The 15364-nt window shown below is 43.5% G+C and overlaps 1 protein-coding gene across 1 annotated transcript in view; it reads left to right on the forward strand.

Annotated features, from left to right (window-relative positions):
- Positions 1-5060: 5060 nt before the first annotated feature.
- Positions 5061-15364, forward strand: part of RSPO3 (R-spondin 3) — a 76822-nt gene continuing 66518 nt past the window's right edge. Inside the window, exon 1 of the mRNA XM_028510296.2 lies at positions 5061-5512. Coding sequence (XP_028366097.1) covers positions 5416-5512 — 97 coding nt within the window. The 5' untranslated portion in view covers positions 5061-5415. The remainder of the gene's footprint in view (positions 5513-15364) is intronic.

Genomic DNA, 15364 nt, shown 5'->3' on the forward strand with positions numbered 1-15364 from the left:
CTAAAGAGGCAAGAGGGTCAATAGTGGTATTGAAACCTGGTTGGGAGCTAAGCAATAGTTTTTACATAAGCTCAGGCAAGTGACCTCACCTTTCTGGGTTCAGTTGTCTCATCTAGAAAACAATGTGTTTTGAAGGTGTTCTGAGAGAACACATGTAAAAGCAACTGCAAAAGAATTACTCATAGCCCTGGCTGGCGTAGCTCAGTGGATTGAGTGCGGGCTGTGAACCAAAGTGTCACAGGTTCGATTCCCAGTCAGGGCACATGCCTGGGTTGCAGGCCACGGCCCCCAGCAACCGCACATTGATGTTTCTCTCTCTCTCTCTTTCTCCCTCCCTTCCCTCTCTGAAAATAAATAAATAAAATCTTTAAAAAAAAAAGAAGAATTACTCATTAGAACTGTCCCTCATCTAGCTTCACACTCTACCTCTTACAGTGTTTTTATGTCTTTGTTAGTAACCCTTCAACCTAAAGCTGTGACCACAGCCACTCAGGCTTCACTGCTGATTTTCTGAAAAGTTTCCTGGGACAGTAGAGAGAAAGATAAAAAGCATCCAAAGATATAGACAGGAAAAAGAAAGGAATAGCAGAATAAAAAGAAAAGTTCTCACTAAATAAAATCCACATTTTTTTCCTCACTTAGGATTTCTGATAACAAATGGAGATTAAGCGGGGCCTCCAGGGGGTGCAAAAGGCTTTTTCTCTATTCTCTCTAGAGGTCTGCCTAGAATCCGAGATTAACATTTGTTCTTCCTTGTCTCAAAGTCTAAAGGCATCTAGAAAGATTAAAATAGTCCTGGACCTAGTCATCAAGAATTCTTTAAATAAGTTAGACATTTCCAGAAAATTAACGAGTTTCTAAGCAGACTTCTAAGCCTGAACCTATTTAATTAAACAATATTCCGTAAGCAAAAGCTGTGATGTCACGTAACTAGAAATAGCTTTGATATTTACAATCGCAAGTCTGTCTTTCTTTTTTGGATATATTGCCACTATTCTCAGAGCTGAAAGGGACTTTAGAAATAGTGTAGTTGAATTCCATCATTTTTCAGATGAAGAAACCTGAAATACAATGACAAATACAGAATAAGGACTCACCTTGATCCCTGGATTGCTAGCCTGGAGCCCTCCTTAATGTAACACACAACTTCTTTATGTTAAAGATCTACAATCAAACAAGAATTTTCTGAGGCATTACTTTTTATAGTAAGGATGACTGGATATTTACTTTGTAAATTTGCCCAGCAATGAACTGATTTGTGAAAACGGAAGTTATTACAAATAGGCACACCAGACAATGCTCACCACAGTTTTATAAGTATCCCATAACTTCATCTCAGAGAAAGAACATTCTTTCTTATTGCCAGAAAGTAATCTATCATGGATATTAATTTTCTCATTTTAATGCTATATAACCATTTAATCATTTTTCAAAGTGCTATAATAATCCTGTCTCCTTGATTTCTCCCTCTAAAAATAGCAGTTTTTCTTCATCTACTCATTTCAATGGCTTTCCAATGCTGCTGTCTGCTCTATATTTCAGAGATGACTTCTAGCTGCTTCAGTTACACAGACCCCGCCAGCAGTACCCTGTTTGACTTACTCATGTGCCTCCAGATCTGAGTAACTGGAGAGCGGAGCATTTTCAGGATCTGCATGTCAGCTCTGTGGTATAATGACTGATGTCAGCCCAAACTTTGCCAAACATCTCTCATCACTACTAGTTATATCCCATTCCAAACTATGGGGCTTGCTCTCTCTTTCTGGAGCACACCCCCTTTCACATATTTGCAGTATGGATTCAACAATATGACAATCATTTTCTCTTCTTAAAGTGCCACTGCTGCAATGGACAAAAATAACTTGTTACTGTTGTCACTGCCGGGAGGGGGGCGGGGGTGGTAAAGGAGACAGGAGAAGTTTCACTAACTAATCTGGATGTGTTTAATCCACTCTCTTTGTTCAAAACTATTCTATTCTTCTGGCTTGACTTTCTTAAATGCCAGGTTATCCAAACTCCCTGGGACTTGAATGTTTTCTGGAGAAAAGAAACAAGCAAATGTTGACTTCTAAGCTGAGTCTATGGTTTTTAACTTGCTTTAAGCTTGGGCCCTGGAAATCATTGGCAGCCACGGACTTCTGTGAATGTTGCTTTCTTGATTTAAAAAAAAAAAGTTGGGGTGGGGGTGGGGTACTATGCTACACAAAGTAGACCATGGCACGCTTTCCATAAGCTGCTGGGACAGTTGAGGGAATGTAAGGCTCAGCCAGGCAAGTAAACACACATTTAATAGCACGGTAACATAGATCAGGAAAAAGTTCTAAAGCATAGCATCAAGAGAGAAAGAATACACTCGCCGTTTATTTAATGTTTTCCTTATGTTTCCTCAGAACAGCGCTGATTCCTTGACAAGCTTTTCCTGCCCACTGCAACTAGTACTTTTTTTCTGGGATGGCTCAAAAACTACAGCTTCTCACTCTGTTTGTTTATTTATTTACACTGCCGTTCCCATTCTCATCCAAACTAACATATGTCTGCACAGCACACACAGAAAAGGACATGTCTTTCTTCATGTTTATTTCCCTGAAATTGTTCACGAAATTGCTTTTTTACATCCCTTTTGCAATCTCATCCCATTCGAAATTGTTTTTTTACATCCCTTTTTGCAATCTCATCCCATCCCGTTCAAGTGTCCCGGGTGAGAATGGCCTTCTCTGGAGTCCTTTTCAAAGGGAACCTCCCACAGTCTTCAAACCCCCCACATTTTATGTGCAGATATTCAGGATCTGAGGTATTCAGTGAGAAGGAAAGGGAAGCTGACTGTGACCAGCACAGAAAAATCAAGTAGCTTCTTTTCTGGATGAGCATTATTGGAATTGCCCTGTTATCTGTAACTTTTCTGGTTCACAGTGATAAACTCAGTCATTTGCAACTGGACATTATGCATCAGATAAAGGAGGAGAGTGTGTTCGTGCTTGTGGGTGTATATGTGATCCATACAAAGAGAAATATTCAAATGGGAATTATTTAAAATAAGCCAAAAATCATAATCTTGATGGGATATTATGGTTGTTGTCTTCCCCGTAATATAAAACCTAAAGAAAACTATTTCCTACCTTCCAAATTCCAATACAGGCTTGCAAAGTAATAAATGATACTCAATTAAGGAATTAGCATGGAAAGGCCAGTCTCTCAGATTCTCATTTTTAGCACCTTGAGAAGAATTCATATTTTATGTTCCTTTCCTTTTGCATCCAGGGCACTTCACCTCCCCAGTCCTCACTTCTGGGGTGTATAACAGCTACACCATTACAGACTTCAGAGGCACACAACAATCTGAAACACTGCAAAATTGCAAAACGGGGTGGACACGGGCAATGACCTTTTTTCTCCTGTCATTTATCAACACATAAATTGAAGGCAATCCAGTAATAGGGGTTACAAATGGATGAAAGAGAGAGGAATGCTAACCTTATTGCTTTCCCCTAGGCTTTTGCTATTTTCTAAACCTAAAGTATTTAAGCATAATAATTAACAAGGTGTCTATGAATCAGGGACTTTTTCAAAGTGACCTCTCATTAGTTCGGGGCTGTGTAAAACTGTGAGGCCACACAGTGTAGTCCTGCAGATATCCCATTACAATACACAGGGCAGTCTGCATTATAATCACTTTGGAGGCTTGTGACTTTTAACTAAACACTTCTTCAGTAACTCCTGGAAGCTCGTGGACTTGTGTTACTGGAGAAAGGAGCTGGGAAGCTTACCATTGACTAATAACAGCCAGAAGTGCTGGCCCTTGGTTTCCCACCCCTGGGTGGACCAGAGAATCTTATTTTTTCCCTGCCGTGGGGCCCCTACCTGCACAGAAGCAAGTAGTAGACCCTCCCCTGCACCCTCAAGACCTGAACAATCTTTCCCAACGTCATTCAAAGTCCCCCAGATGAGAAACCAAATTGCACAACATCTCAAGATTGGGAGACGAAGGGTGAGGGCGCCGAGGGAGGGTAAGTAACTAGGAGGGAACTGCCTGAGGGGAGGAGGAATCTTCCAGGGCCGCAGCCAGGCTCAGTCTGGAAGAAAGCCGTAGCATAATTGAATTTCCAAAGGGATGGTCCTGAGCGCACACACCTCTGGGTCCTACCCCTCCGGGCAGGTAGCCCGCGGCCAGGCTGACCGCTCCCGGACCCTGAGCTTCCTCTGGACCACCCGCCCTGCACCTAACTGCAGCTACTTTTATTGAAAGAAAGGGAGCAAAGCAACAGAGAGGCTAAAAAAAAGAGGGGGGAAGTCTGGGAAGTTGTCAGCAGCAAGAAACCCTCCAGCAATCTGCCAAGCAGTGAAGGGGCAAGCTGCCTAGAGGCCAGTCGTCTCGCGCCGGCGCTGGGGGAGCAGACGCAGGGATGCAGAGCTCTGGGCAGGCGAGAGCTGGGTGCACGCAGCTAGAGACCGCGGAGACCAGCGAGACGCCGGAGTAGGGCGCCCGGGTCTCGCGCCCGCTGTGCGCGTCCACCTCTCCCCGCAAAGGCTGTCCTTTGGAAAGCTCTGCTCTGCTGTACTCTCAGTGCCTCCAGAGCTCCCCCCAGCTCCTGTCCTCCCGCCTTCTCTGCAGCGTCCAGAGATGCTCCGCAGCAGACCCGGGACCCCTTAGGCGCCTCTTCCCGTCCCTCTGCCAAATCGCAACGCCTGTACTTTTCCAGCTCCCTCTTTCCCTCTTGAAATTGAAAGTTATTGAGGTCGCTCAGGGTTGTTGCTCCAGCAGTTTCCTTCTCCGCCCCCGAGCTCCCCCCGCCCCCCGCAGCCATACCCCTCCCCCTCCCTCGCCCCGTCTTTCCCTCCCTCCCTCCCTCCTCCCCTCTGGGGTTCTCCTGGCAGTCCAGCCCTACTGGAGCGGCTCCTGCTCTCGGAAGGCAGAAGCAGCTCGGGGTCTCTCCACCGCCCCTTGGCCATGGCCGCGGTGCCGACGGCGCCCGCTCCTCAGCGCTCCCGGGGCCTCCGTCGCTGCCGCCGCAGCAGCCGAAACCTCTGAGCCCCAGGGGCCGCCGCCACCAGCCAGCCCGCACGGATCCCGCCCGCGGCCGCCGCCGCCGCGCACCATGCTACCTGCGGCCGCCCCGGCGAGGCCGCGCGCTGCTCCCGGAACCCTCGCTCCCGGCGTTGACAGCCACCCTTGCGGAGCCGCCGCAGTTCAGGGCTCGGACCATTTGAAAGTACAATAGTTGGTTTCCCTCTCCACCCGACCCGCCTCGTTTGCCATCCCAGCACGCCCATCGGATCTGAGTGGAGAAGTCCGCTGCTTGGGTTGTCTTGCTTTCTCTCTACACGCCTAACACCTACATATATTTCTAAAACATTCAATATAATTAACAATCAAAAGAAAAAAAAGGAGAAAAGGAAGGGAAACATTACTGGGTTACTATGCACTTGCGACTGATTTCTTGGTTTTTTATCATTTTGAACTTTATGGAATACATCGGCAGCCAAAACGCCTCCCGGGGAAGGCGCCAGCGAAGAAGTAAGTGCAGGGGTTTTTACGCGTTTGCTCCCCTCCGCCCGGTTCACCTGTCGGGTCGCTTTGACTGTGCGGAGTCGCCTCCCAGCTCAGCGGTCCTCCCGCCCTGCACCCCACGCCTCCGAAGGAGGTAACAGTTTAGGCTCCGGGATTGACGGTGTCCCACGCCTCCCTGTCCACATCCCTGTGTTACTCCGCAAACACGCGGGTGCGAGTCGGGCGGACCGGGCGCTCCTGTGTCTCCCGCCCCCTTATAACTTCAGGTTCGCAGAAAAGTTTGGTCTATGGTTTGACTAGCTATAGGAATTGGTGTTTTTCTTTCGAGACTCGGACGCGGGCCTCGAATCCCAGGGATGCCCCTGACCGCTGAGGAGACTCCAGCGGAGGCGCGCTCGCCGTGGCGTCCTCTCACCTTGGGTCGCAGACTCGCGTGGAAAATCCTGGCTAGGACCTCCCGTGGCGATCGGCTGCTAAAAGCCCATAGGGCAGCCAGGGAATTAGCCAGCGAAAGCCTGCGCGGCTGTTGCCCCTCTCCACGCGCGAGTGGAGCAGGAGGCTCGAGAGGTACTCAGGGTGCGCGTGTCTGGGCGCTTCTGAGCCGCTAGCGGTCCCAGTCTGCGGACTGTGAGGACCTCGGAACCCGCCGCTGAGAGCTCAGTTTCCAGTTACACCCCTGCCTGCCACGCGTGAGCGCGTTTACCTTCTGAGGTTCTTTCAAGTGGGTGCCCTTGGGCAGACAAAAACTGAGGGTGGGTTCCCCCTAAAGACTGAAGCTCGCCTTCTCCCTGTCTCTTCCCCTGACTTCTGTTGCTTGGAAGGTTGGCGTGTGAAAGCTTCTTAAAACAGAGTCCTAGCTGGGATTACATGGGCACCCCAGAGACCCGCAATCCACGCTCGTCTGTGTGAAAGAAAGGTGGCGTGTTCCTGAGATGAGGGGACAGACGTGAGAATGTCACCTCTCCCTGCTCCAGGTTAGCCCGCCGCAAGGGCCGCCCTCCTGTCTGTGCCCACCGTGGCCGTCCCTTTGCAAATAAGCAGAGCTGGGGGCGACCCTCATTTTAGTGTCAGGGGGGTTGCTGGGGAGAGGGAGACCTCCTGCACCGAGCTCTCGGAGGCGCAGAGCGCGGTGCTTTCGCCTTTGCCCTTCGGGTCTCCTGGGCCGGGGAGCAAAAACGTGTGGCGGTGCTTGATTGCGAGCGAGACGCCCTCCCAGCCACTCGGGACAGGCGCATGTGCTGCGCGGAGGACACAGCACAGGCTTGTGGAGATGGAGATTTAGTAAACACTTCTTCGCCCCAGTTTGTTTCTGCCCTACCCCTGGACGTGAGGGTCCCCTGAAAGCTGCCTTTGTGCCGCTCGCCTCCGGCAGACAAGGTTTGATTCACCTGAAAATTGCCTTTTAAAGACGTGGCTGGGCCAGAGTGCCAGGAGCCCAGGGCCGGCATCACTGCCTCTGGGATCGCGTAGCAGGGGGCAGGAGGACCTAAGCTAAACATGTCAGGGCATCCGATTTAGTATTCTTGGCCTCTGATGGTTTATATTCTTCGTAAATCCTCCAACCACCCTTTCACTCAAGCCTTGCGCTCCCGCCTGGCGCCCCCCCCCCCCCCCCGCCTCTTCTCTCCTGGGGTCCAGCCGTGCAATTAAGTCGCAGGTCCGGGAGGAGAGGGATGTCGGGCAAAGGCACAACCTCCTGTTTGCCGTCACTCTTCCAGGCGGTAGCCCACCCGGCGCCCATATTCCATTCCCTCCTGCACCCCACTGAGGACCTTAAGGACTAGAAGCCACACAATTGCTGGGGCGGGACAGGGACCTGAGCGTCGGTGTTTTAAGTGTCTCCGATTGAAGTTTTGGGGCCCCTGTGTCAGAAAGAAGGCACAGGAAAGAAAGTTGGCCACCCATTCATCCCTACCTCCCTCAACGAGGATAACGACGCGGGAAGCTGTCAAATGAGGCTGTCCCAAGGCTACGGGCAGCTGTGGGATAGATAGTGCACCCCTAGGCTGGGACCCAAGAGGAATCGCGGAGTCAAAAGGAGAACTGCTTTTCGACCTGACTTAATGGTCTCAAGGCCAAGTCAAAGGCGCTCTCTGGTTGCGTAGTGGGAATAAGAGAAGGAGTAGGTGGAACTGGGTTGAAATTCCAATTATTCTGTGGGAGTGGGCTGGGAGAGAGCTCCCGTAGCTGGGGACGCTCCTTGCTCCCTCGCACTGGAGTCTGCCCCTGAGGCCGGGTTTGCTGGAACAATCCTGGGAGAGGGGCGACCCCTTGCGTCGTCCGAGGGCACACGCCAGATTCTCTTGGCAGGTGCAGTACGGTTTTTTGGAGAATGGGGAAGGGGTGGAGGGTAAGGACAGCGCTTTGCTGAATGTCCAGGAACTCAAGGCCAAATTGCATGTGCATATACTCATCTCTTTGGAAATCTCTGAGAGATTCATAAAAAGAGACCCTTTCTCAAATAAGGACTAGAAAAGTTTTTTTAGTGAAAAATAAGGTAATATTGAAGAGTATTTTAGAAAGAAGCGGTCTTTCTTGTTTGTTTGTTTTTTTTTTCAGAGACAACTAAAGTGAAAATTTAAGAGTATCTCTTCTTAGTCTGTAGTTAAGTAGCTTAACTTCCTAAACTATTAAAATCTTAACTAATGATCTGAGAGGTAGAAAATGGAAGTGTAAGAACGTAGTGGCCTTTTGAGTATTTTAGTAGAAACGTGTCTTGCAAAATAAAGATATTCATTTGTAGCATTAAATATTGCCAAGTTTAAAAAGTCATGGCTAATCCTCAGATGGAGCAGATAAAGCCTATCAGGCGTCCCACTGTTGTTCTAAAACAACTGCTAGACCACTTTCTCAGTGTTGTTGAAAACCAGTGATCTTGTCTCCTCTTTTTCACAAAAGAAACATTTTAAACGGGGATTTTATACTTTAAAATATATACTGCGAGTTATGGGTGGATAAATAGGCAACTTTTTCACCTATTTGAATTCATATCGAGTTCCTAGAGATGGCTAAACTAAATTTGTTCATGATCGAAATGAAATGCAATCGTTATTTAAAAATTCCCAGACAACAATGTTTTCAGAGGTAAGCCTTAGCTTTAAGTACAGGGTGCTAAATCAAGAACCTGAAACCCAGCGTTTACCGTAATTGATTTCCAACTCAGTCTTTGCAACTTGGTACAATCGGCTTCTGAATTCCAGCTTATCTGCTAATAAAGGTAGTGATCAAATTTGTCATAGTAATAACAACCACATACCTTACTATTATACCACATTTTCACTTGAATTATTCATTTTTGCCCCTAAAGAGCCATTTGAACTAAAGAGATAGGCTTCAATATTCCCATTTTACAGAGGATGAACCCAAGAAACACAGGCTAAGTAACCTATACAAAGCCATACAGCTAGTTAGTGAAACTTGTCTCCGGCTATTTATACTATATGCTGATTCATGTGCGAGAGGAGCTGTCAGGCGTGTTAAGTAATAAATCCTATGACCTCCAGCCCATCATTTACACAGTATGTTTTGAGAATACGCTGTCTTGGTTTACTGGAAATTTTTGAAATGATATTTGTATGTATTATACATTAATGACCAATATCAAAGAGTTAAATACCTAATAATACTAATAGAGCTTATTAAATATATTATTTGGTTGTTCAGAAGAAATTGTAGGGTCACAGTATGCCAGAAGACTATTGTTAGAAACATTACTCGCCATTATAGTATTCCTTTTCTTTCTCGCCATGTATTAATTCAGTTTTAATTGTTTAGATTTCAGTTAAATTCGAGATTTGAAAAGCCATTGTATGAGTAATAACTGCAAAGTATTCACTGACCAAGCTATAAAAGTTTTAAATCTTTCCTAAAGATATTTGAAATAAAGGACTAAGGTACAAAGGAACTATTTCAACAGCAATAAAATAAAAACTGATTTATCAGAATATACTGCTTATTGCTAATGACATTGTTTCAGATATTGAGCCATTCTTTGAGCTTCTGATGCACTCTTGGTGGTTACACGCCAATTTTGGAAAATAACAAGTTAACAATAAGGTGGGAAAATCTTTCATTCTGCTATGCATTTTGTAATCATAATGTTGAATGAAAGTATAGTTTGGATATTGGCTACAATGTGTTTTATCACCTGTCTACTTTTGTTACCAGTCTACCATGTATTTGAAAGAAACATTGTTTAATAGATGGAGACATGAGTAAAATTTGCTGGAGAAAGTATATTCTGCAACGTATCAGGTGAAATCAAAGCCATAAATTCAAACTAATAGACACTAAGAGCAACGTCTAAATATAAGAAAAAGACACTAATTTTTTTCAATTCTAGTTTAAGCATCATTAGACCATCAGAATTGCTTCTTAAAATACCCTTTCTTACGCTATTTTAATTCTTTGATACTTCAATAGAAGGATTTCACCAAGAACATTAAGAATGATATTTTTAAAACCTCACCTGGGGATATGTTTATTGATGAGAGAGAGAGAGAGAGAGGGAGAGGGAGAGGGAACTATCAATGTGAGAAACATCCATTGATGTAAGAGAGAAACATCAATCAGGTTGCCTCCTATAAGCACCTGACTGGGATCAAACTGGCAACCTAGGTATGTACCTGACCAGGAATCAAACCTGCAATGCTTTGGTTTGTGGGATGATGCTCCAACCAACTTAGCCACCAGGCCAGGGCAAGAATGATAATTTTTAAATATTGTCTTTTTAGTCTCAAGTTATTCTCTGGAAAGTACTTGATAATATGAGTGTGAAATTGACTTCATGTTATCATTTCAATTGGACTTTAAGCATGAAATATGAACAGTATTTCAGCTTGTAGGTAGATAAGTTTTGCTAAATCATTTTTCCATTAACTATTTCCCTGGCATCTAATATTCTAAAAATTAAGTCCTCAGAAAGCTATGAATGGAAATTACATGTAGTTAAATTTGATAGTCAAGTAATTTGGGGGAGACCCTTGCCACACTACTATAAAATAAATGTATTAGTCATCTGATCATTTTAGACTATTTGAATCTGAACAGAGATCTTCAGATTGCTACTAACAGTCTAAAATATTTTAAAATTAAATGGTTAATCTTTTTAATGGAAAAGTTTGCAATTCTGTGTGATGCTGATAGAATACTATGTTGCGTTGTCCAACACCATGTAGGGTTAAAACCAAATGATCTCTCTGAAGTTGTTAGAAGGAACTATCAAAAAATATAACTATTCTACCTATAGTGACTCTACTCAATCATCTTTCCCCTCCTTACCTCTATCCAAATGTTTCATTTTGGATATTGTGTTAAGCTCTTTTCCCACTTCCTTACTATTTACTCCGCTAACCCCCACCCCAAAATCCTTTTCCAAGCAGTGAATTCTTGAAATGCCATCAGACTGGGGATTGTGTTTCATGAAATGTAAGAATCAGCTTTGGTTACCGTTAGGAAAACACCACTCAGTTTTGAGAGCATGGTGAGGATCATGTAAGACAGTGTGTTGAAACTATGTTTTACTTGGTTGGGACTATTTCTTCTCTTACCAATGCATTGTACACTGACATTCTTTTGAGAATGATCACTTGAAAAAAAGTGTTGAATCATAAATTACATAGATTTTTTTGGCCTTTGATTTGAGGAATAATGTGGGATTGTAAAATTTTCTTAAGTTATAAAATGATTAGAGTATCTTAAAATTTACCATCTGATGAACAAGTTAGTAAATTTGAAATACTTTGCAGTTGTACCTTAACAAAATTATATAAAGTCTAAAATATACATCTGCAGAAGATGATGACCGTTTTTCTAGATATTCAGTTCTGCTCATCAGATCTTTCCATTAAGGAATATTACTAGCATTCTGATTAAAGTACTCATCCAGCAATTCGGAAAGGAATGGAATGCTCCACTGCCAAGAACTGTGGCGGTGCTGAGAATGTTTACCATCTACGTGCCACTGAGTGTGAAGGAATCCCATTTTCTGCTCCAAGGTGTTTCAGCGACATGAAACTTTTAAGCAAATCACCCAAATTCTTTTTATATGTGAAAAGTTTGAATGATTTCAAAAATTCATTTCTAAAATCATGGTTACAGGTGCCTCTTATCAGATAAGAGCATTTCCACCTTATTTATAATAGGCAAGATTACCTTATTTGTAATCTTGGCAAGGGACCTCATTACCATCTGCTGTTACTGAAATTCTTCTGGAAGTTTTTCAGTGAAAACTGGTACTGAAGGATATGAATGCCCAATTAACTGTGTATTTTATAACTTTTAACTCTTTATGTCTCTTGCAAGAATCGAATCCACTATTCAAAACTCTACCTTACTGATGTTCTACATGACCTTCAAGAATTTGATGGGTTGCGTCATAAGTTCACGGTAGAGACTGAGACCTGAGCCGCAGCTGGGGGAGGACCCCCAGCGTATGTGGAGAAAAGGAGACTAAGCAGCAGACTGCTAGATCCTGCACTGCTGCTAATACCTGATAACCCCGTCAAGTCCCTTTAGCGCACTGGGTGCAGGTCCTCATCTGTGGAATGAGGTGGTTGGTTAAAAATTTACATGTGACTCCTATAGTCTCTTCAACCTTTAGTCTTTTGGTATGCAAATATACGTCATGACTAGGGAGCTAGACAGTCCTTCTGAACTTCGTTTGTCCTATTCAGCTAAGTTTAGTAGATAAAGATTAAGAAAGAAAGGATATCAAAGTATTATTTATTATAAGTAAACCCTTCAAATAAAAATTAGTTAATAAGGAACTTATCAAAGTACATACTGAATTAATTATATTCCCCATCCTTCACAATTTCTAGTGCCTGAAAAGCTTAGCCCCGTAGGCATCCCGTCCATCAGCGTACTCAGTCTTCTGCAGGGCCATCTTGTCCCGGGGCCTAGGGTCACAGGTTTGGAACACCAACTAGAGTGATGCTGCAGAACTCCCCCACCATGACAGGTTTTCAGAAGTGGCCTGTGCTAGGAAGAAAGTGGCAATTGCAGTGGCCCAGGTTTCCAGTAATAAGGCCCCGTGCTACAATAATTACTGATTGAGCAATTGAGCGCAGCGCATACAGTGCATAATCTATGTGAACGAATCCATTGGTCTTGGCAACAAATTGGATATTAAGTGAAACGAGGAAGAGTGCCATATTTGGTACCAAACTTTGGAGGATAAAGACTCAGGTCTGGGTGAAGGGAAGAACGATGATGATAAATGTAAAGATGGGGAGGAAGGAGAAGCATATTTGGTAAGAAATTTGTTTTCCTTTTGCATTAACTTTACTTTGAGGGTCAGCAGGGTACTACTTAGTAACTCCAAATCAAAGTTTCAGAGAGTGTCAGGGGGTGGAGATCGGTATTTTGGAGTCACTCACATAAAGGGGATAGTTGAATGTATGATACAAAACCCAGTGGTGCCTTGTTATTAAAAGTGCTTGCAGTGCTGATGTGGAAATGAACGCTTATTGGTACCATCAAAATTAGATTAACTACATTAAGTTACTTTGTCTATTTTAAAGAGTATAACATAATTTTTCAACTGTGGTTTCCCATTTTTATATATGGTACTCTCTGTATTATATGAGAGTGGTCACTGACATTGTGAGATGCGATTTTAACTTGCCAAATCTTTAGAATTATCTGTGGGACTACATTACTTTGCCACAGATCATAGGAAACTTGAAAAACTTTATGGTAAAGAAAAATAAGTTTCCTTAAGATGTAAAAATAATTTTTAATATAATTCCATTTAAGTCTAGCATCTACTTAGAACAGCAGCATTCTACTTTCAAGAACATTTCTCCACAAAGTGTGCTCTCTTAAATTAAGTGAATTTCAGGATCAGATGAAACTGGAAGGAATCCAGCTCCTCTATACAGTGTGTGGGTTACCTCTGCATCATCCCCACAGAGTAACTGTCCAGCCCTAGTAACAACTCCACCTCCCTTTCTCCTCCCATTCCATTTGTATCAGAAGCAGGTTCTATTTTCTAGGGTGCCTATCCTCCTAGTTCTCCTCTGAGACCTTGGCATAAGCATGGGATTGGATTTAGTTACCTTAACACATATTTCTAAAATGAATACACAATAATGCAGTGCGCCATATTCACTCCCAAAAATTGTCCTCTGAAAACTAGCTGGTAAGCATATTTATAATTATACCCCAATACAAAGCACATTCCTGGGAGTAAGTGGTAAAGCAGCGCCCATTTTATAACCACATGATACAAACCACCACCACACAATATAAAATAACAGAATTTGTGAGCTGCTTATTTTAGAACACTGTTTTCTTAACATATGCTTGATAAGTTGGTAAGAAAACCAACAGCTAGTTTCTCATGATTATGTTCTCTTCTCGTACAAAGGGAACTCATTGATGTGAACACAGTCATCTCAACAGAGGCTGTCATATAAGGAGAGGACTTGTAGTCACATTTCGCTAATAGGAAAGAGGCAAGATGTTGTGCCACAGTGTGTGCATGCTTCATGGCAAACTATAGCTTCCTAGTTGTCAGAGCCACTGTTGTCTTTATATACATTTTATCTTAATATGCATTTATCTGTACTTTTTGAAGCGAGCGTTGTGATAATGGTTATTATTTAAAGAGTTGCTGTGTTTTAACCATCTGTGAGTGCCAGACCCTGTACTCAAAGTTTTTGCAGAGATAACTACCTGTTATCTCAGGTAGTTCTCACACTGACCCTGTAAGGAAGGTGCCGATAGTCCCATATCAGTTGCTTCAGACCAGTCAGTGAAGGTGTGGTGGGACTTGAACCCAGGTCTGACTCCAAGACCCATGTCCTCCCTTGGTTCCTTCTTGTCACCCCAGTTACTGGGATTGGCACTGAAGGCAATCGTGGCAATATTTTCCCGAAGTCCACCTTACTCCTTTCCCCCCCTTACTCTCTCTTTGCTCATTATTCCTTCCTCCGCATTTAACCACAAGTCTCTTTCAAACATTTACTGTAGAGGTTGCTTTTCAAATTGTGATTTTTCTCTCCCACACCTCTTTCTTTTGTTTACCTTTTTTGTCTCTTTCTTTAAGCCTGCCCTGTTGATGGTTTTATAAACATAAAGTGGCTGATATTTTTAATTGGAAAAAATAAAATAGCACAGTTTATATGAAATGCTCTAAGATTCTTCTTCCCATTTACGGTGTACATGTCCAAGAGAAGATTAACTTAGGCATGAGGATGTGGGCGAAGTCTATAATTTTACAGTTAAATATCGAAATTTTTCTATGTAATTTACAACCACAATAGATATTTCACTGGCTAGTTTTTGTTATCCAGAAAAGTTATCTTTATGGTGCTTCATAAAATCTGTTATTTATATTACTTTTACCATGAGCATTAACAGTGACCTCCACTCCAAATTCTTGTTTTATAGGCCTTTGTATGGTGATTTTCAACCGTGATTTCAAATTAAAATCATGTAGGGATCTTTTTTAAAAGGCAAACCAACGCCAGACTCCACCCTCAACCAAATGAAACAATTGCCGGCGCTGGGGCCTGGATATCTGTATTTTCAAAAGTAGTCGTGGTGACTGCAATGTGCAGCCAGGGCTGAGAAGTACTGCTGGATCCTTAATTCGAGAATAACTATGGGTGCGAAGCAGTCCTTGAAAACAGTGCCAGTTCATGATGGTTAAATAGATGACACAGACTTGTGTGGCATGTGATAAGAGATGAGGGTATAGGTCATTTGAACAGATAGTTTAAAATATAAAGCAGTTCAGTAGTCCCATATCATTTATCAATCGAGGATAGTTACATTTGTGACACTGACTAGTGCAGACCGAGCTGATAGAGAATCGTCCTCCTCCAAAGAGTCTAAGAAAAGAGAGCAAAG

The sequence above is a fragment of the Phyllostomus discolor genome, chromosome 4, assembly GCF_004126475.2.
Source record: "Phyllostomus discolor isolate MPI-MPIP mPhyDis1 chromosome 4, mPhyDis1.pri.v3, whole genome shotgun sequence".
Taxonomy (NCBI): Eukaryota; Metazoa; Chordata; class Mammalia; order Chiroptera; family Phyllostomidae; genus Phyllostomus; species Phyllostomus discolor.